At 55.4% G+C, this 21925-nt stretch overlaps 1 protein-coding gene across 3 annotated transcripts; it reads right to left on the reverse strand.

The window, feature by feature from the left end:
* Positions 1-1476: 1476 nt before the first annotated feature.
* ZNF341 (zinc finger protein 341) lies at positions 1477-21749 on the reverse strand (the record flags this gene model as incomplete). Of its 3 annotated transcripts, none has more annotated exons than XM_084271775.1 (15): positions 1477-2551; positions 3678-3748; positions 4594-4705; positions 5071-5203; positions 6697-6793; positions 8515-8723; positions 9396-9578; positions 10208-10403; positions 11450-11534; positions 12727-12904; positions 14041-14280; positions 14973-15125; positions 16185-16372; positions 17506-17616; positions 21719-21749. In XM_084271775.1, the coding sequence occupies 15 exons, from the start codon at positions 21747-21749 to the stop codon at positions 2037-2039; spliced, it is 2502 nt and encodes an 833-aa protein (XP_084127901.1). In that variant the 3' UTR covers positions 1477-2036. The 3 variants fall into 3 exon arrangements, with proteins under 3 accessions (XP_084127901.1, XP_084127899.1, XP_084127900.1); XM_084271773.1 differs by having other exon boundaries at positions 9396-9589; positions 10213-10403; positions 12712-12904; XM_084271774.1 differs by having other exon boundaries at positions 12706-12904.
* Between the last annotated feature and the right edge of the window lie 176 nt (positions 21750-21925).

Raw genomic sequence — 21925 nt, forward strand, 5'->3', positions numbered from 1 at the left:
TGCCCGAGAAGGCGCGGTGACGCTTCCCTCTCAGGCCGCCGGGTGTTAAACCCGTGGCTGCGTCACCGCTGCCAGGGCGCTGGGCCGGGTCCCGGCCGCTTCCCCTGCAGCCCCCCGGGCATCCTGCCGGGTCCGGGTACCTCCCGCCGTGGCTCGCAGCCTCGCGCGGGGCCTCGAGTACCGCTGAGCCTGCAGGGCCCTGTCTGCTCACGCCCCGTGGGGGTTTGTCCCGGTTATCAAGGGCTACTGCTGAAAACTGTCTCTCTTCCTCCAGGCTCGGTGTGAGTGGAGTCAGCAGAAGCCAGAGCGTCCTTTGGTTGGGCATCGGAACGGGCTGCCCAGGGAGGAGGCGGAGGCACCGTCCCTCGGGGTGTTCAAGGAGAGGTTGGATGAGGCACTGAGAGACGTGGCTTAGTGAGTAATACAAGTGGTAGGGGGATGGTTGGACTAGATGATCTGGAAGGTCTTTTCCAACCTTAATGATTCCTGGAGAGAGTCCAAAGAAGGGCTACGAAGATGATTAAAGGCCTGGAGCATCTCCCCTATGAGGAAAGGCTGAGTAAGTTGGGACTGTTCAGCCTTGAGAAGACTAAGGGGGGACCTAATTAAAGTTTATAAATGTCTGAAGCAGGGGATGCAGGGGGAATCAGCCAGCCCCTTTTCAGTGCTCTGTGGGGACAGGACAAGGGGCAATGGCTGCAAGTTGGAGCGCAGGAAGTTCCACACCAACATGCAGAAAAACTTTCTCACAGTGAGGGTGAGGGAGCCCTGGGACAGGCTGCCCAGGGGGGTGGTGGAGTCTCCTTCACTGGAGAGATTCAAGACCTGTCTGGACACCTATCTGAGTGATATGTCCTAGGGAGCTTCTTTGGCAGGGGGGGGGGTGGACTTGATGATCTCTCAAGGTCCCTTCCAACCCCTACAATTCTATGATTCTATAAGCTCCTTATTTCCCAGACACTGGAGTGTGCACTCATCCTGATGCTGGAGGCAGCAGGGACATAGACACTGCGGTCACACAGCAGGGAGTTGTGCACAGAGTGGAGTCCTCCAACAAAACCAAGTCTCAAGGGCCTCAGCCTGGTACCAGCCTTCACTGGACACTTTCCAGTCCTGTTTCTTTGTGCTTGGCCTCTAGCATCTGCAAAAGTTCCAACCACTCCCTCTCCACTCAGACTGGAGCCGATGCTACAAAACTGGCTCCTGGATGTGTCAGAGGTTTCCTGCATGACCCTGGGTAGGGCAGCTCACCTCAGTCTCCCTCTCTGTACACAGGTGGTGTCACATTTAACTGTCACAAGGATCGACTCACTGATGTCTAAGGCACTTGGAGATCCTCAGGTACAGAGAAAAACCATGAAAAGAACAAACACTGAGCAGGGAACACTAACCAGAGAGAAAAGCCAACGCAAACACGAGCTCCCACCCACCAACTCCACACAGCACACAAGGTCCATGGTGTTTATAACACATGTAGTACAGTCAAGGTCATCTTTCTACTGATAAGAGACAGAGGAGAAAGATACCAGAGATATGTCTACCAGGGTATTTCTGAACAGTGTTCCCGAAGGATCTCACGATGAACTTGCTTCCACTAGGAAGGATCAATTGCTTGCTCTTGGAAAGGCCACCCAAATACTGGGCAATACAGCTTTCAGGCCAGAAAAACCACAGATGGGACAGGCTGTGATTTGCAAAGCCACCTGATTTCAGCAGCTCTGTCTGTTGTGAGTTTGCACGCTCCTTCTCGTTACCCTGATTCAGGGATCTTAAGCCTTTCTTGCCCTAGGCTGACCAGGGATGCAGAGGGACAAGAAATAACGGAGCCATTTTCTTCAGTGCCTTGTAGCCGTTGGTGGCTTCCAAGCAGTCCTCTGCCCAAGGATGGGAAGAACAAGTGGAGATGAAAGCCATTCTCTCCCATATCCATCCACCTCCCCACACGAGCTTTGGTCTTTTTCCACCAGGATGTATTTCAGCACCGATTCCAATGGCCCCAGCAGCAGCCCTCAGCCACACAGTGGCTCTACGTGTTATCACTCTGTCGTCTGGATGTAAACTGGGACAGCCAGCATGGTGCAGGGGCCGTCTGAGGCAGTCCCCAGTTCTGCCAGGGCCAGATTGGACGTGATGCTGTTGGGCTGCCCGGGGACGACGAGATCTGAATCAGCAGCTCCCGCCCCACCAACCACGATGGACAGGACGGCGTCCGACTCCTGGAAGGGTTCTTTGTTAGGGCCACCTTCGGGGGGGCTTTCCCCAGCAGCACCGTCCTTCAGCTCCGCCAGAGCCAGCGGGTTGGGGAGGGAAAGGCCCGCCTTGCGCCCCCGCGCCACCCGCTTCTTCTGGGGCTTCCTGAGCTGCAGGTCTTTGTCCTTGGGCGAGCCCAGCCGGCACTTGTGGTCCTTCATGTACTTGTGGCGCGTGAAGCCCTTGCTGCAGGTGGGGCAGCGGTACTTGTAGTTGCCGGTGTGCGAGCGCTGATGCTCGATCATGTGGGCTCGGCGGCTGAAGGACTTGTTACAGTACTGGCACTTGTGGATCTTCATCCCTGGGCAGAGCATGGGGAGGAGAGAAAGCGCAGTTAGAGACCTTGGATCCTAATGGAGAGCAGGAAACCTGCACCGCATCAAGGGGCTGTGTGACAGCTTAATCTCCTCTCCTAAGGAGATGTTTCCTGGTGAAAGGGAGGAGCTGTTGTGCCAGGAAAACCTGCAGTCAGGAAAGTGTAAGTGCTACACCCCAAAGGTCTGTGTTTGTGAAGGGCTTAAAGAATAGTTCTTGTTTCAAGTAAGAGCATTAAAATACCACCAGAAAAATAAAAGCCAGGGAATGGTGATGAGAATGAATAACAATCTGAAACTCAGGTTATTTTTTTTCAAGCATACTTGGTGAGCAAAACAATTTTCACTCTTTTCCCCTCCCAAGTGTGGGAATGTGCCATCTGAAACAAACCATCCATCCCAATGTCAGCATGGGCCCGTCTGATCCCGCTCTGCAGGGCTTTGGACATCACAGGCACGGGAAAAGACTCTGTTTTACCCCAAGAGACAGAAGTCAGAACACTCCCTAGGGCACAGGAATAAATCCTCTGTATTAGGAGTGGGAATGTTGTTTCTGGAACACAGAGAGGAGGGATTCAAATCCCAAAAGATCTCATTTTGAATGTGAGAGGGTACTAGGGAGAAGTGGACAGAGCACTCTGGATATTCATTTGAGAGCCAACACAGGGAGTAATCCAGCTTGGGTTCTGCACCTTGCCAGCAGGCCCTGCCTACAGATTTGTACTGTCTTGGAAAGCAGACCAAAGCTTAGGCACAGCTGTAAATGCAAGCTCACTTAAACAGGCCTGCAGCAACAGTAATTAAAAAAATAATAAATCTAAAGCTAATAAATGATACTAGGAATTTAGATGTGTATCTGGGAAACACTGTACCACCTACAGTGGAAAATTCTCCCACAGAATCTTCTCCTGCAGCAGCTGTGTTAAATGAGCCCTGAGTGGAGAGACACCCCAGAGGAAGCACCTGTAAGGAGCAGCTTGAGCTTCTGGGAGATAAAGCAGAAGCACTTTCAGTTTGCTGTCTCCTGCTTCTTGGGCTTACTCCTTCCAGAACACACCCCTGTGGCACCACAGGGAATCCCAGCCAGGGCAGCATGGGCAGAGCTCCACTCACCCGAATGGGACAGGATGTGAGCCTTCAGCTTGTCAGGCCTGTTGAACTCCTTATTGCAGCCTGTGTGGCTTCTGTAATGACAACAAATGCTGGTGAGCAGCACAAATCACCTGAGGATCAATGTATACACAGATTCTGGACCATACAGAGATCCACAACCCTCCTTAGCAGCACCCAGTCAGGTCCCTTGGTGCAAGCTCAGGAGCTCCAGTGTTTCAGTGGCTTTTGCTAGCCTACTCACTAGGATTGCTCCGAATAGCAGGAGGTTCAAGGTCCCAGCTGGAGACAGAAATACTTTGGAAGGAACTACCAGGCATTTGAGCTGGGAGGAGCCAGTCAGCCCTGGCTCTCAGAAGGCCCAGAGCTGGATCATGGATTTGGGAACACACCTTATAAACCTGAATTTCTCTGGCTCATACATTAGCTCCCACGTTGCTGAGTGCTTTACATAGAATGGTTTTGGTTGGAAAGGACCTTCAAGGTCATTGAGTCCAACCATCTATCCAGCCCTACCAGGTCCCACACTAGACCATGTCACCGAGCCTGTTTCGAGACATGACAGCTGGGCAGAGCCTGTCACCCAGGCAGCCCTGTGCTCTGTGGTCAAAAAATGCTGCTTCCCTCCCCCAGCCCTCCCCAGGCACAACGCCCCTGAGCCTCCCATGAGGGCAGGCATTATCTGACAGGGCTTGATGAGCTGAGATGAAATGAGGTGGCCCCACAAGAAGCCAGTAACAGAACTGGGACTTCTGAGCCCCCAGTTCAACAGCATGCAGCATCCCTGCCTCTCCAAAAGCTGTGGACCGGTAAATGCCACACATGGACCCTAAGGTAGCCACAGGAGACGTTCCTTCCACCCCAAACCCCATCCCAACCCCATTAAGACATGCCACCATGATGGGGACACACTACGTACGAGAAGGGACATTTGTACTTCTTGAAAGGCTCGTGGATCAGCATGTGCCGCTTGAGTTTGTCTTTCCGATTGAAAGCTGCATCACACACTGAGCACTTGAAGGGCTTTTCACCTAGATAAAAACACAACACCAGCACTCAGGGTCACACTGGGCTGCTCTAGTCCCACACAGGATTCACTCTGGCAGCGGTGTCACTCTCTGCTTTTCTATAAACTCCCCCAAGCCTCCCTACCCTGCCCAGTGGGTAGGTGGGTGGACACGACCCACACTGTGCACTGCCTCTGCTCTCCAGCACCAGCTTCCTTACTGTTCACAACCACAGGCAGTAGTGAAGCTGCTTCTGTGCCCCACTTTGCAAGGCTGAACCAAAGCCAAGTGTTTCCTAAACCCCCTGCTGCTCCAAATGACTCGTACAGTCAACTCTGGTTATCAGGAAACCAGGCAGGGCACCCCAGGGAGCAGCAGGGAGCCCGTACCTGAGTGGATGTGAGCGTGCAGCTTGAGGTAGTGCTCCCGGCGGAAGAACTTCTTGCAGATCTGGCACTTGAACTTGCTGCCCCCGCCGTGCGTGGGGATGTGGCGGCGCAGGTACCGCTCGCAGGGGAACACCTGCCAACACACAGAGCCAGGGCTCAGGGCCAGCAGCACGCACGGGCCGACCCCGACCCCAAGCCCGCACAGGCACACGGGACGCGTGGCCTGGCTGAGACACGGTGACTGCTTTCTTGGTAAGGATGCACCTTCAGTTGGCCCGAGGAAAACACAGATGGAGCTTTTAAAAAGCAAAGCCAATTCCTTCTTACCCTTAAGAAACAAGGTGAGACCTCGCTGCTGCACTTTGTAACACCATTCACTGCCCAGGAGCAGCACCCCAGCTGGATGCCCAATCTCCCAGCAGTTACTGCTTTCCCAGAGTGTTACCTTCGGTCTGTGCTTCCCAATCACCTGGTACAGAGGTTCCTGTTCCTGGTTTTTACAGAGCCAGTATGAACAGCTCCTTTGGCTGGTGGGGATGCTGGGAATACCCAAGCTAAGCAAATTCCTCGTGAGGATGCTGCAAGCAGGTGTCTGAGGGGAGCACAGGGACTCAGGGCTGGGCTCTCACAGCTCCACTGAACAGTGATTTCAGCAAGAATACAAACAAAAGTAAGAAAGAATAAACGCTGCAGCTAACAAGCCTTCAGGCATCTATGCTGCATGCTGAAAGCATGGCCCAGGCTCTGAAGGGCAGCTGTCACCTGGTGGGGGGAGTGGAGAAAAGACAGGTGAAGAAAGATGGGCTCCTAACCATGCCAGGAGAGCGTTTTCCCTTCCTGAGCTGCCTCAGTACGGAGTGGTTACCCCTCTGAGATCACCCCTGCCCCCACTGCAGGATTTTCATTTCCTTTGCTATAAGAAGAGGAGCAAGGGTCCAAATTTTAGCCTGGATTTCAAAAAATAATTTATTAGAATTCAAATCCCACAAAACTCTGCCCCTCAAACCCCCTCAGGGGCCGTGCTGAAGAGAGTATTTCCAGCCAAAACCTACCCGGGCATCATTCCAGCCTGTCACACCACTCAGGTTTGCCTTTGCCAAGGACACAGAGTGCTCCTCCAAAAGAGAGGAATGAGGGGGAACCCAGAGACTTCTGTTGCAACAGCAGATGAGGACAGCAGTGGAGGTCTACAAGCTTCCCAGGGCTTCTCACACCCAAATTCCAGCCATGGGTAACAAGGCATGGTGGGTCTCAGGCACTGCTGCCATTCCATGACTTCCCAAAACAAGCCTTGCTCCTCCTCACACGCTTTCTCTTAAGAAATAAGGACAGCAGCCAGAGCCAACAGTCCTGTGCTGCTGTGGTATGGAATAAGGGAGCTTCCCTAACTAATTCTCTTCAGGAAAAGGGGCCCTGGGGAAAAGCCAGCACTGCAGGGAGGAACCCACTTGGTGTGAGGTCAGAGGGCTCGAGGCCAGGGCTGCAATTCCTCCGGCTCTCTGAAAAGCCCCTTGTGAGCCCACCAGTCCAGATTGAGGTAGGAAGGGAGAGGAGAGGGAGCAGAGGACTCCTGGCCTCTCAGAGCCCTGCTGCATGCCCAGAGCAGCCCAGGCAGCGGGCACCCACCTTCTGGCAGTGAGGGCAGGGGAAGTTGTGCGTTGCTGTCTGCAGATGGTGCTCCAGGGCTTCCGGGGTGGAGTACTTATTTACACACTTGACACATCTGAATGCAGAGAGAAAGGACAGAGCCTGTGAACAGGGCTACCCCCCAGCAAGCCCCCCAGCCCGGGCAGCAGCACCCAGCCTGCTCCCCAGCCACCTTCCAGGGTGGTTTCTGGTAGGGTCAGTCACAGACAGTCACAGCCCCCTGCAGTGCTCTGAAGCCCACACAGCCAGACCACACACACACCTGGCACCCTTCACCAGGGGGGACCAGCCATCTGGGTAGAGAAGCCCTTCAGCTGCTAGAGCTCTTCCACACTGACTCCCATGGGAACACCCAGAGCTGAACACATATTCCACATGGAATTTCTCATGGAGACAAGCCTGAAGTAACAACTTCACCTTATTAAAATACCTCCCTCCATCTTTGCTGCACGAAGTACCTGAAGGGGACCTACAGGAAAGCTGGGAAAGGCTGTTTGTAAGGGCATGGAGCTCTGGGACAAGGGGTGATGGATTTGAACTAGAGCAGGGCAGGTTTAGATCAGGCATTAGGAAGAAGTTCTTCACTCTGAGGGTGGTGAGATCCTGGCACAGGCTGCCCAGAGAGGTGGTGGAGGCCCCATCCCTGGAGACATTCAAGATCAGGCTTGATAGGCTCTGAGTGACCTGATCTAGTTAAAGGTGTCCCTGCTCACTGCAGGGGTGGGACTGGATGGCTTTACACATCCTGTGATTCTATGATTCTACAACAGCAGCTCCTGGTGAAGGAGCTGAGACTGGAGTGACAGGGTAAGAACAGTGTTACCGCCGGCTGGAGCAGCTACAAGGTGACATGCTTCCATGTAGGGTCTCCAGTGTCTAACAAAGCTTCAGCCCACCTTGCCAACTCTCCAAAACCTCTTGGGCCCTCTCCACCTAACTCAGATGTCCTCACAATGCCTGGCAGTATTCCTGCTGGAGACCTCTGCCAAAGCTGGCTGGTGGTGGGCAACAGGCATGTGCATCATCAACTGTGAGCAGGGAGATGCTCACCATGTGTATCTGCTGGGAAAGCCTTTTCCTCAGGTCAGCCCAAAACCTCCTCAGGAGTAAGCAGGGCTCTGACGTCAACAATCCCCACTAGCAAGCTGCAGAATGAAGCTCTGCAGTGCAAGGGTAACAAGAAATCATGGTCTACGTAAGAAGTAGCAGATACTTATCCCATGAAGCTCCTAGGTGACTTCAGCATCTCCTTGGCTTCCTATTCTTCCTGTTTGGCTCTGCAGGAATTTTAAAAGCTTCAGAGAGCCCTTGATGGAACTCCTCACCCTTTCCCTCTGCACCAGTAGAAAGGCTTTCTCAGGTAGTAGACCCTTTCACAGCAAAGGGACAGATATTTTTTGAGCACAGCTCTCCAGCTCACATTCCCTTTGCTGCAGGTGTTGGAAGAATCACAGAGAACAGGGAAGGGGCTCCCCGGGATCTCTGACCAGCCCAGCAGGCTGCAGGTGCAGCTGTGCTCATCTCACTCTTGCCTGGTGATCAGAGGACTTGCAGCAGTGAGATCTTCTCACATAACTGATCCCAGCTTCTCACTGTCTTCCTGAAAGGTTCCTTTAAAGTGCTCAGCCCTAGCAGCCTGGGGGAGGGGCCCCCATGTGCCACCAGGGTGCCCAAAAGAACCATGGCCACCTAACACACAGCTCCCCTCTTCCCTCTAATGCTCCCACTGCTCTCAGCCAAACGCACTCTGCACCCACTCACTCCCACACGCCCTGTGAGCACCGATCGCTACTGTACTTGTAGACGGCCACGTCCTTCTTGGGGCTGTGCTGGGGCAGCAGGCTGTGGGAGTACTGGTGGATGCCCAGCTCGTACAGGGAGGGGAAGTCCTTGCTGCAGAGGTGGCAGCGGTAACTCAGCTCCTCCTGATGGCTCTTGATGTGCTCAAGGAAGGACTCCAGCTTCTGGAAGGTCTGAGCACAGGTCTTCACCACACACTTGTACACCTGGGAGAAGGGAGAGTGACTCGAGCAGCACACCATGGAAACAAACCCCTGGCAAACCCCCTGCCAAGAGGCAGCATGGCCCTTCCTTTTTGGAAATCATTTTACAGAAAAGGGACCACTGGCCCTTGACACACTGTGCTGGAGAACAGCTGGGCTGAGGTTATGAAGAAAGCAGTGCTGTGATCCCAGAGCATCCCCCCAGCCGTGTTAGGGCTCAGCCAGGGCACAGCAGAACCTGCCAGGAGCTGAATGTTCTGCAAGCAGAGACTGGCAGGGCACTCCCTTCCGAAAGCAAGGTGGGAGAAAGGGGTGTTGGCACAAGCCCCTGAAACCACTCAAGTGGGTGAGACCTCAACACCCCAGTGGTGACTGTCCCACAGCCTGGGAGCTGCCACCTGCCCTGAAGACTTTGGACTTCACTTCTTTGCTTCTCCTCTAGTCACCCAAACCTGCTCAGCTGACTTCTCCCTCAGCAGGGCACAGGCAGCAGGGCTTTGCAAAGCCACCCAGACCACACAGCTGCAGCCCAGGCATGCAGAGAGCTGAGCTGCATGGGACACACTGGCAGCTTCACAGAGCAAGAGACTCAGGACAGGCCCTGGAAGCTACTGCGCTATATGAAGCCCATCCCAATCTTGCCACTGACACAGGGCACCCTCTGCCCGTCCCTACCTGTTCATTCTTGTGCTGTGTCATGTGTGATTTGAGCTGGAAGTAGGTGTTGAACTTGCTGGGGCAGAACTGGCACTGGTAAGAGCTATCGATCAAGACAACCTGCTTGGCTTCCACTTTGCCCGTCTCGCTCTCATCCAAGGGGCTCATGTCTGGGGGTGGTGGGGCAGGGTTCCTTGTGGGCTGAGTCAAACCTGGAGAAAGGGAGAAGGGAAATCACAGCCTGCCCTGAGACAGCTCTGAAAGCTGCTCTGCAAACACCATGCAGTGAGACACACCTGGCCTGGCTCTGAGGCCAGGCTCTTCCTTCCTCTCAGGGACAGATTATTTAGGTCACACATATCTCACTCTTTTACAGGGTAGTTTTAAATTTGTCTACAGATTAATGATGCTGATTACTTTGTCTTCCCCTTCTAAACCCATTCTCTTTTTCCAGGGACATCACTGTCCTCCGTGGAGCAGTCAGCAGAACAAGCCCACACCAGTGAGCCAAGTGTGGCTGCCAAAGCTGTGCCTGCCAAGGAAGGAGCAGGGAGAAAACACCTCATCCTGTCCACATGGACATAATGGGACAGAGTTTGGAGCCACTCCACCAGCACCTGAATCCACTGCAGCTTCAGGGACCCAAGGATGCACTAGTCAAGCAAATGCAACTTGCTTCTCCAGTGCTTGCTGCTAAACCCCCCAGGAGGAACACAAACAGCACACACAGCTCCCACCTGCCCTCCCTCCCGGGATGGGGGACATGGCACAGGGATGCACAGCCCCCTCACATCACTGCCCTGCCCCTAGCACGTGCCATCCCCAGGCACCAAACCTGCATTGTCCTCGTCCTCTGGCTGGTTGGGATTCAAGGCCATGACCTGCACGGTGATGGAGTTGCGGGAGATGGTGCACCCCAGCCCCGGGGGCCACACCTTATGGGTCTGCATGTGTTTCTTCACGTTGGACTTCTGGGCAAAGGCTCTGCCACACACGATGCACTGGAAGGGCTTCTCTCCTGTGTGACTGCAGGACAAGGTGTGTATCAGCAGCTGGCAGAGACAGGAGGCAGCCCCCGGGCATGGCTCGTGGTGGGGTGGCTGCTGCAGGACTGCACTAAGACCTCTGCTTGGCAGATCAGCACCTGGCCCAGCCAAAGGAGGGCTCTGAGACCTGATTAACTGGAGTAAGTGGATTTGAGAGGCTTGGGGAAACAAGCCTGCTGCAGGCTGAACACTCGCCAGCTGGGGATGACAAGGGATAAGGGAAGAAGGGGGAGAGAAGAGCTCTGCAGCAACATCAGGGCATTTGCTGTTGGCATCTCTACACAGACCTTAGGGATCTCCATCTCTTTCTCAGGGGTACAACTGTTTTCTTCCCTGTCACCCCTCCCTCTCCTGCACACATCTGGCTCCCAGCTTGCAGCCCCCTCGCCCCCCTGACTTTGCTCCCCCGTCCACAGCAGAAAAGGCTTTCTACCCTGCCCCTCTATTGCAGGAGAAAGAACAGACTTTACTACATGGAGTATGTCATGTGAACAGTCCAGGCTGGGCAGGGGAGCAAAACCACCACTTGCTCCTTCTTACCTGCCCTGGGAGCAGCAGATTCTGCTGAGGGAAACTCTGAAAACATCAACTGCCTCCTGCCAGGGACAGGCTGGCTCTTATAAGAGCTCCATGCATAAGCACTGAGCTTGGCTTATAGTTTGCTGATGCCAGCAAACATGAAGGCTGCAGCTTGCAAGGGAGGGAGAGGAAAGGGCAGGGGCCAGCAGTGGAGATGCTGCTGCTCCAGTTACCAGGTGACACCAGTTTGGCTTTCAAAGTGTCATCAGCAAAGAAAACAAGTCCCCAGCCCATAATCAGCAAGAAGATTACATCATGCTGCAGCCTTCACCTCTGCCACTGGGGCGGTGTCCTGGAGCAAGGGGCCTGAAGGATCATCTCCCAGCGCAGCAAGATTCTGGGACATGACAAACACAAGGTCTACTGGGCTGTGCAGACCTCCTCAGTGTGGCTGTGCCCACCTCCACCCCAGCCACGCTGCTGTGTCTGGGCCAGCAGCACCGTTACCTTCTGATGTGCTGCTGCAGGTCAAAGTTCTTGGTAAAGGCCTTTTCACAGTAAGTGCATTTCAGCTTGGGGGACTTGGGTTTGCCTGGAAGAGCAAGAGCACAGGCAGGAATGAGATCATGCAGCACAGCCCCATGTCACCCACGCCACAAGGCCCTCACCCCAAGACATGTCTGTTCAGGACCAAGAAGAAAGGGCTTAGGAAAGGATAAGATCTGCCCAGCCAGATCAGGGAGAGGTTATGGGCACAAGCAGGACTTAACGCAGCCTGAACTAACTCTAGAAGTACTGAGAGTAGTAGTGGAGGGAGTAGGGCATCCCCTTCAGGCATTAACCACTCCAGGGACCCTTCCAGCTGTGCTACAAAGCACTTGCTTTAAAGGCATGTTGGGCATTGGGAAGACATGGGATTAGCCAGAGGAAGGGCCCCAGCTCTGCCTCTCTCCTACGACCTCACTGAGGTCAGCCATCAGCCACAGCACACGGCCAGACCAGTCAGTCACACCTTCCACCTACTGTGATGGGCTACAACACAATGGCAACAGCAGGACTGTGGGCTGCTCTGGGAAAATCTGGGCTGACAGCTGCAGCCTGCAACATCATGCACAGTCCACAAACAATGTCGAAGCCCATCACCTGTATGGATGTAACTCCAGAAGCCCAGCCTTCCTGGGGAGGAGGCCTCCTGGCTTTTCCCCACCTCACGCCTGGGACCTCTCCCATCACTCAGCTGGGTGCACGTACATCACACCAGTGATGGGTAGGTTCAGCCAGCTGAGATCTGTCACTGCTCTGTTCCATAATAGCCCCCATCCTGCCTCACCAGGGGACAGGTGAGTTTTCTTCACTGGCAGGGGGGGTCTGCTGAGCACTGGGGACAGAGCCCCCAGGACCAGGCCACATCCAACAGCTGGGCATTCTGCCTTGGCTTAGAACAGACCAAGCTCTAACACCCAACCTTACAGGATCTCCCCATTTCAGGTGTGACACTGGGATTTAGCTCGAGCTTGCCCATGCAGCAGCACAGTGACAGCCCTTCACGTGCACTCAGAGGTGACAGACAAGAAGCACACCCACACTTCAGCCTGCTTGTGAGAGCTTCGTGCAGGACGTCGTGTTCCTCCTCCTGCATGCACAGCCAGTGCCACCCCCAGCCAGTGCCACCCCACTGCAGCTGGGGAGCCGGTGGCTCCAAAGTGCACTGTGGGACAAGCACAGTGGCCTACAGATGAGTGGAGGGCAAATGCTGTGAGGACTCTTACCTTCCTGCAGCCCACTGTCGTTCTTGCAGCGCCGGCTCTTGGCAGCCGAGCTGGAATCGAAACCAACCCCAGCAGCTCCTGCGCTGGCCAGAGGGGCAGCAGCGCTGGCGCTCTTGGGCTTGAAGCCCTGCTTCCCAGGGCTGTACACAGGGGGAGCAGGGTACACAGGACTCTCCACACACTGACTCGGTACCTGCAAGAGTGGAATCTATCAGTGGGAACAGGTTTGCTGCACCGTTAGACTGTGCCCCCCACCCCCCCACCCTGTCTCCAGCAACACTCACCACACCAGGCTGAGCTTTCTGCCTCCAGTCAAACTGGATCGAATTTCTGGTTCACCAGCCCAACAATGCATCTCTGACTAAAACTAACACCTGCACACTGAAACTCTCCTGCTGAACCTCACAAAGTGTCCAGCAGTTGCTACAACAGGAACAGAACAGCAAAGCAACACTCCAAAGGAGCTATCTAGTCCCTCATCTATGTCATATACCCAGAAGAGTTTCTTATCCCTCCAGAGCAAGTTACCAGAAGGATCCTCACTGAGCCTGTGGGTTCACACCAGCCCTGAAGACAGGGACCTTCAGGCCCTGCTGCCTGTCCTGGCAGGACCACAGGAGGGATGGGAAGGACAAGAAAACTGCTGGTGGCAAAGTCCAGCTGTTTATGTCAGTACCACCATTAGAAAGAGATGCTTCAAGAAAAGGAGGCAGCAGTCTGGGATGCTGTGGTTTGAAGGCGTTTCTGCTGCCCACCCTGAGAACTTAACACAGGGAACTGTGTATCCAACATCCCCACCCGTTTCTGACCACAGGCACTTCCAGAGCAGACCCAGCTACACAGATAAGGCTAACAAACCTGTCACACCCAGTAGTTTCTGTTCCAGATGGGAAGGATCACATGGAGGCTGACTCACCAGTAAATCCTCCCCTGCCTGTCCCTCTCTTTAGGAAAAGCTGTCCTGTCACTCTCACTGAGACTGAATTTTCCCCTCCACTTAAGCCTGCAGGGTGCTACTCTGCATCCCTCTGGGAGGTGAGCCCCTCACCTTAGTCCCCTCTTGCTCCCAACACCTGCAGGTACCCCTTGACCACTGCAGACAGACAGGTCTCCAAAGCCTGTGCCAGCCAAGCCCTCCATCCCTCTGAACTGTCTGTCCTGTCCTCAGCACCCCCATCACCTCGCTGCCATCCTTCTCCCAGAGGAAATAATCATTGTCATCCAACCTAACGCATCTTCCCAGACTCCAATTCCACATCTCCAGTCCAGCCTTGTTTGTTAGAAGAGGCCCAGGAGGGCAGAGCCCCTGGGGACAGCCCCTGGCCTTACCTCCATGGGCGGGTAGGGCTGCATCCCCAGCGTCTGGATCTCCACCGTGCTGTTGGCTGCCATAGCAGCCGGCCCGCTGTACACCTCCATCACCCCGCTGCCGCCGGCGCTGGGCTGCCCCGGAGCCCCCATGCTTGGAGGGGGAGGTGGTGGAGGCTGAGGAGGGGGTGGTGGTGGGGGAGGTGGAGGTGGGGGAGGCTGGGAGAGGTAGCCAGCCCCAGCGTGCATACTCAAGCTGCTCTAAAACCAGAACAGAGACAGGCAGACAGACAAGATGTTGAAAATGCAGCAGCCACGAGTTGGGGGGCTGCTCCCTCATAGGTGTTCCCACTCCCAGTTCAAAGCAGCACCTGCAGGAACAGTGACAATGTCTTGACACAATGCAGCACTGTCCAACTGCCAGGTTGGACCTGACTGTGCTGGCTTGCACAGTCAGGCCACAGTCAGTCCTTGGCACGACCTAACAGCAGACATCACTGTCTTCTCTAACCCCAGCGTGCTCAAACCCCACTGCTTTTCTGCCTTCTTTTTTTATTTTTGGCTTCTTTTTAAAGCTTTTAGTCCTGCTGGCTACAAAGAATATTTTCAGGGCATGGCCAGCTCAAGGAGAGCCCCAAAAAGCCATCCCAGGAAGAGAGGGATCCAGGGAACAAACTGACAAGGGTTCTGGAAGCCAACCATTGTATTTGGGCTCAACAAAACAGTGGAGACCCCATGACAAAGATTTGAGCATCTAGTGACAAGGACACCAGGAGAAGGCAATCCTTGGAGCTACCCTGTCATTTATCCATCACTCCTTTGCAAGCCTGGCTGTCACATTGGGTAGGTGACCAGGATTCAGCATCGAAGCAGATGTCTGATAGACTGACAGGACTCTCCTGCTGTGCAAGCACTGCCCCACGCAGCGGGATGGGCCCACACGTGTCCCTTACCTGTGCTGGGGGTGGCACTGCTGGCATGGGCTGGTCCAAGGATGTGAAAGCAGACATGGCTGACATCAGCACCTCATCGCTGACCAGGATGTTGCCCTGGACCAGGGTCTGGATCAAAGGCGATGGGGGAACGGTGATGTAGGTCGAAATTTGCTGAAAGAAGAAGAAAGATGAATTGTTGACAAGGATCAGGACAAAAACAATAAACAGAAAATGACAACTCTGCTTTATACTGAACCTCAGAGCCGCTGGTGAGCCACAGCGATTATCTACAGGTTTCTGCTGAGTCCATGGTAGTTTCTGGCTGTAACAATAAGGCAGCTCCAGAAACATTCTTCAGTGGCTGAGGAACATGGCCACTGGCTACAGCTCCAATCAGGGGTTATTGAACAAGATCTGCTGGACAAACTGGTCACAAACAAGTTCAGGCCTTTCCTGGATGCTTCCCCCAGCTGGGAAAGGTGGGGAACTGAGGGACACTGCTCTGGTTCAAACCAGAGTGGGGTTATAGGAGGGTAAGGAGCCTGTCCCATTTTCCTGGTGGAAACAACCCATATTTGCAGCCCTGGGCAGCACCATCCACTGGTGCTATGTTAAATTGAAAAAAGCAGTTGGTTTGAAAGCACTTCAGAAACCACCATGGCTGCAGGCACAGCATGTGTCATGCACAAGGGACTTGCTCCAGAGAGGTCTGCTGGGAAGATGTTACTCCAGAGAGAATATTCCCTTAATGCTCGTCACACAGCACTGTGTGGGGCTTGTCTGCAGGAGGCTGAGAAGAGGGATGCAGGGATGAAGCTGCCAGATACTGCTCTCCTCTTCTGCCCACAAGCCAGACCACGGCCCAGGGGACACCAAGAGCCATTCCACCCTGAGCACCACACAGTGTGTGCCCAGACACGCAGCCACCCCCGCAGGCTGTGACACTGGGGGTCTTCAGCAGAGCCAAAGCCTGGCTGTAGCACAGACACCATACAAAACCCCTCTGGTCCTGAAACAAGGGCTGTCAGCCACTCATGCTGGAGGACACATCACTGCACGGGTCCAGGCAGCTTTCACCATGAAGCCAAAAGCCAACAGGACCAAAACCAAGCCTGCTAGAAGAGAGGTCAGTCACACGGCACCACTGGATCCAAAAGCATCACCCAGAGGTCCCCCCACACCCAAAACCACAGCGACAGAGCAGCTGAGCCTCTGCCCGCAGCACGGTACCTGCCGGCTGGCACCTGGAGCCTGCTGCACCGATGTGATGGAGGGGGTGTACACACTGTTGGTGGCCAGTGAGACCGTGGAGAGGGAAGGGGCATTTCCCTGGCACTGCTCTCTCTTGTGGGTCATGAAGGCAGGCAGTGAGTTGAACTGCTTCTTACACTTCCCACAGAGGAACACATCTTCATCATCTGCAATTAAGAGGACCAGATCACTGCTCCAGGCTTTGCTCTGCATTCCCCAGTGCTAGACCTAACAACCACAGCCCTATGAAAAAACAGACACCTTTTGGATCTTGGCACCTCACAGACATCACCATCGGGAGAGAACAGCTGCAAGGGCCATCCTGTCCCCCCTCCCCAACCCCGAGCTCTCCATAAAGCCAACCAACATGATAGAGCCCACCTCAGCCCTGTGCCCATATAAATAATCCATCACAAACCATAACAAACTGAATCCCACCGTCTGTCTTCTCATCCCAAAGACATGATGAACAAACCCAGCCTTGCCCCTGCAGCACCATCTGCTTTTAGTCTAAACAGCTTCTTCCAAAGCACCCGTTACCCTGGCTGGGGCAGGTTTTATTATTCAGGTTGCACAAAGGAAGAGAAGCAACTTGGATCAGGGCAGAGTCAATGGCAGCTCGTGTTTGAAAGCCACCCACCAACAAGGCTGCTGGTCTTTGGTGCTTCTGTTTGATGTTAGAAGCAGAAAGAACCACCCAGTTACCGTGTCCTTGATGAAATTAGCAGCATTACCAAAGCACACAAGCACAGCCTGGTTTGCACTTGAGACAGACAAGGCTGCACCTCCTGCCTGATTCACGGCCTGAAGCAGAACATCTCCGGGGGCGCAGCCTGTAACTCCTTGGGGGGGTAACTCAGTATCTACCCAGCGTGTCCTGGCCAAGCACTCTGAGTTTCTGTGTGCAGATGAACAACCAGCTCCCATATCCATTCCCCTAGATGAGATACTCCATGACTGGAGCAGCTGGACATCCCCAGAGGTTACAGAATGGCTCATTAAATAAAAACGTGAAGAGTACCAAACAGCAGTGGCAGGGAGAGTCCCTTCACACCTCTACTGGATACACATGGTCAAGCCTACTGTTGTGACCACATCCAAAAGCACCTCCACCTGCTTGGGCTTTTATCTCCTCCTCCCTGCTCTGCCTGGTCCTGTCAAGGGCTCAGAACACCCACAGCAGCACCCTACATGTACAGCTGTTCTGCCACCTGTGCTGGTAGTCAAGAGCATGTGCTGCAGGGAGAGACCTGCAGCCCCCTGCCCCGCTTCCCTGTCCCCAAGTGCCACCAAGACTCACCCATTGACTGGATGGCGGTGGAGGAGTTGACACTCTGAGCAGATGGATCCGTCACACCTCCTTGCCCATCCAGTAAGGACTGCACAGCCAGCACCGTCTGATTATCCATTCCTGGAAGGAGACACAGGACGGGTGGGAAGTCGAGCACAGCTGGAACATGGAGCGCTCAGGCACTGGGAGCTCGCTCACAAGCCATGGAGGGAAGCGGCTTGCCAGCTGCTGCCACCTTCTCCCGCAGAGCCACTCTCCTCTCCTCACCCCTTCTACTCCACAGCACCAACTATCAACTACAGAAATGCTCCCACTTGTCCCCATGTGCTCCTCCGATGGGAGAAGGGAAGAAGGGCAAGGAAAGCAGGAGGTGGCTTCCTTTCAGGCCTCTGCTGCAGAGAGGAATGATGCTGACAAGGAGTGGGTATGACGAGAGCCAAGAAGTGGGTATTTGGGCCGTCCCGGGCCAGGGGGGCAGCAGCCTGCATGGATCTCCCTCCCTGGGGACCCAGCGTGATACAGCACAAGAAGCACCAAGCTCACTGCAGACCAAATCCTCGGTGTGCAGCAGCTCTGTCTCAGCAGCAGTGTTAGCAGTGCCTCCCTGCTCTCCAGAGCAGAGATCCCACATCTGATCACAGGGCTGAGAACTATGGGAGGATTTAAATACAGCTTTAAGAAGGAAACATTAGGCATGGGTTCCTGGAAGAGATGATTTGGAGGGGGATGTGTTCAGCCAGCACCTTGGCACTGGGACATGCAGGAGAGCAGGACCCCGGCTCCCCTCCGCTCCCAAGACTGTGGTCCCCCGAGGGCTCCTCTCAAGCCAGAGCTGCTGGCTGCTCTCTCTCATTTCCATTTCCCCTGGACTCCAGAAGAGCACACACACATGGTGCCAGATTTGTTGTCAGAGTCAGTTCACTTGCTCTGGGATGAGTATTTTTTACTGCAGCTAAAATGTTCTAAACTACTCCAGATAAATGCAGGAGATGGGACTGCCTCCCTCGGGAGACACCCTGGCCAGCCACACACAACCAGCAGATCAAGGCCAGTGTACTCTTCCTTTTTGGAAATCAGATGTAAAGACACACAGAGCAATCTGATTATTGGGGGGGGGGGGGCGGGAGGGAAAAGGGGTGACTTTATGCCACACTCCCCCCATCATTCCTTTATGACAAGGAACCTACAAATGAAACAAATTGCAAGCCAGGGTTGTATCTACCTTGTGGCTTAAGGGAGAAGAGAAAGGTGAGGGTTCCTAGCTTGCTTTTCACTTTTCTTCAGGAGCTTTGCAAAACACTTCTGTAAAGCTCAGAACTCAGAATGCCACAGTAAAAAGAAAAACTACTGGTCTCACAGTTTCCACGCAGTGAGGTGAGGAGCTCAGCAAGGAGCACCAGGAAGGGCAGGGAAACACCGTAACACATCACAGCATAAAGGAACAGCACAGCAGAAGCAGCCACCTCATCTCCCACTGCACGTTCCTCTTGCCACTTTGAAATGTCTCCTGGACAACCAGGATGCCACCTTCCCGCTGAGGAGCATCCATGGAATCCATGGTGTTTCAAAGACACACTCAACACTCACTTCTCCTGCATCTCCAGTGTGAAGCAAGTAACACTGAGGCTCCACAAAGACCTTTCTCATCAACCACCTTTCACCAAGAAGAGGTCACAAACGCTGCACGTGCCCTTGGGAGAGAGGAGAGCATCCCCTTAGTGGGCACAAGGAGCTACTGGAAAGCAGCAGATCTCACTTCACAGGCTGCCAGGAAATTACCCCATGCCTATGGGAAGCCTTCCACATAAATCACAGGGAGGCATGGCAAAGCTGCAGGTCCAGTTCCACAAGCCTTCGCTCCGCAGAGGGCTGCGACCGGCCCCGTAGGACAACCCCATGGCAGGACGCTGCTGGATCTTCTCACGCTGCTGGATCTTCCCACACTGACAAAGCCCTGCTTTAAAACACACCTCCTCTTCTACCAATAAACTCCTGGGCGACTGCAAAGGCAGTGCTGCAGGCTCTCATCAGTGTATCCAAACCAGAGAGTGAACAGCTGCTCCTGTGTCTTCTGCAGAAGTGAGCTCACAGGTCACGAAAGAAAAAAGGGGGACCAAAGATCAGGTTCAGTGTATTATGGGGATAAATAAGAACAGCTCGCATCAAGAATGCCACTTGGATGTGTCCAGCACTGGAGAACTGGATTTCCTTCTGACACGTGGGCAGATCTTCCCAGTAACAAAGCCAGAGGACTGTCTGGATCCCGCTGGCAGGAGGAGGCTTGAGGAGAGGCCAAGACCTGAAGACAGGCGATGATGATGCAGCAGCATGGCTGGTGTTGCACTCAGCCTCCTGAGAGAGAAAGGTGGCCCAGGATGACAGAGATACCTTGCTCTTCGTTTGTTTGGCAACTCACACAAACACCCACAGAGTCCCCGCAGCTTCACAACACCACACAGAGGGCAATCACAGAGGGCAAGGTTTAGTGAGCCATGCAGACAAGCAGGCAGGGTTACTTGGTTACTGAGGTGCCATTCACAACTCTCCGCAGGCTCCAGGAGAGCTTTGGATCAATCCTGCACCGATTACAGCCAGCACCAGTCTGCAGGGTGCTTTTCACAGTCATGAAACCTGAAAAGAAAAAGGAGCCCTCCCTTCTCTCCTGGCACCACAGGCTTTCCCCAGAGCCCAACAAAACCCAAGGCGATTTGGGGAAGCACAAAACTATTGGGCCGTGCTCCCTTTTTCCCTTCCAAATTTCCCTTGGTTTAGAGAGGGGAACAAGACTGTTTCACCCAGGTGCTACTTCTCCCTCTCACCCCGAGTTTCATCCAGTCTTCATTTCCTGCCAAGACAAGCACCACGCCTGGTGACTGGGGGAGATGCCCCTCTGCCCCACAGCACCCACTGAAGACACTTCTGCTCCCAGCACTGCACACCGATGCCAAGTCACCACCGACTTGGCAACAGAACAAGACAAAAGGAGCTCAGCTACTAAAAGCTGCCGATTATCGTGGGCTTAAAAAAACCCACCCAACACCAAACCACGCTCTTCTCTCCTTAATTCTGCAAAATGCTTCACTCTCCTGGATTCTGCGAGGAAACCCACACGCCGAGGAGCTGCTTGCAGAGAGGAAACAGGGAATGTGATTACACAGAGTGCTGTCAGATGCACCCAGTAACCTGACAAAACAGAGAGAAACATTTCTCCTTCGCTCTTCACTCCGCCGCTGCCACCGCAGGTGCTGCTGGCAAAGCAGAGGGCGACGATGCCGGTGAGAGGCCTCTCGGCCAGTGCCAGCCCCCCAAGCAAAGGGAAAAACGTTTGTAATCCAATTTAGGATAGAAACGCTGCACGAAAGAGTTCTGCTCCAAACGGGCTGACCCTGAGCCCACTGCCTGACGGCTTCCTGCGTCCCCCTCGGGTGGCACCTGCCTGCAGCAGTGTCCCAAAGCGGCACCGAGACGGACCCGTCCTCCTGCACAGCGGGTGGGAGCTGGGACCCCCCCGCACCAACACACCCAGGCAGGGGCCAGCACCCACCCGGGGGCCATCCCTGGGGGCTGGCAGGGACCGCGGCGAGCCCTGGGGTGCCCTGAGGGTGCCCTGCTGGCGGTATCCCAGCGTGCTGGGGACGGGGAGCGATTGGAGCGCCCTGGGCACCGGTGATCCCCCTTACCGGGCACGGAGGCGGGGGTGATGGGAGTGCCACAGGGCACAGCGGCGGGGACGGGATGGGGCGCCCCGGGCTGGGGGGCACGGGGCTAACGGGGGCTGCACAGGGATGGAAGGTGCAGGGAGGGGTGGCAGGGGTCCCGCGGGACGCAGGGCCGGGGAGCGGCAGCGGCCGGGGGTGCCCGGGGAACCGGGGATGCCCAGGGAGCCGGGGACGGCGAGGCGAGCCCCGGGACTGCCGCCGGGGGATGCCCGCCGCGGCCCCGCCCCGCCCCCGCCGCGCGGGGCCGCCCGCCCGCCCCGGGGCCGCGCCGGTGCGCGCCGCCGCCGGGATACGGGGCCGAGGGGGGGAACGGAGGGGCAGCGAGGCGCGGCCCCGCGCCGCCGGCAGCCCCCCCGCGCCGCACCGGGCCAGGCCTCTCGGGGCGGCCCCGCCGCGGCGCCTCGTCCCGAGCGGCGGCGCTGGGCGAAAGGGAGCGAGGAGAGACGCGTCCCCGCTGGCGGCCCGGCGAGGCCCGGGCGGGCCCGGCACGGCGGCCCCGTTACCTTCCAGCGCCTCGAAGATCGCCTGCGCCATCTTGGAGCCGGGGTGGCCGCGACCCGCCAGCGGGAGCGGGCACCGGGAGCGCCGCCGCGCCGCCAGGGGGCGCCCTCCGCCCGCTCCGGGGCCGGGTTGGGGTGGGGAGGGACAGCGCCGGGGTCCGGCCCGGGGGTTGGGCCGCGGCTCCGGGTAGCGACACCGCGGTGTGATCG

The sequence above is a fragment of the Gallinula chloropus genome, assembly GCF_964237585.1.
Source record: "Gallinula chloropus genome assembly, chromosome: 16".
Classification (NCBI taxonomy): Eukaryota; Metazoa; Chordata; class Aves; order Gruiformes; family Rallidae; genus Gallinula; species Gallinula chloropus.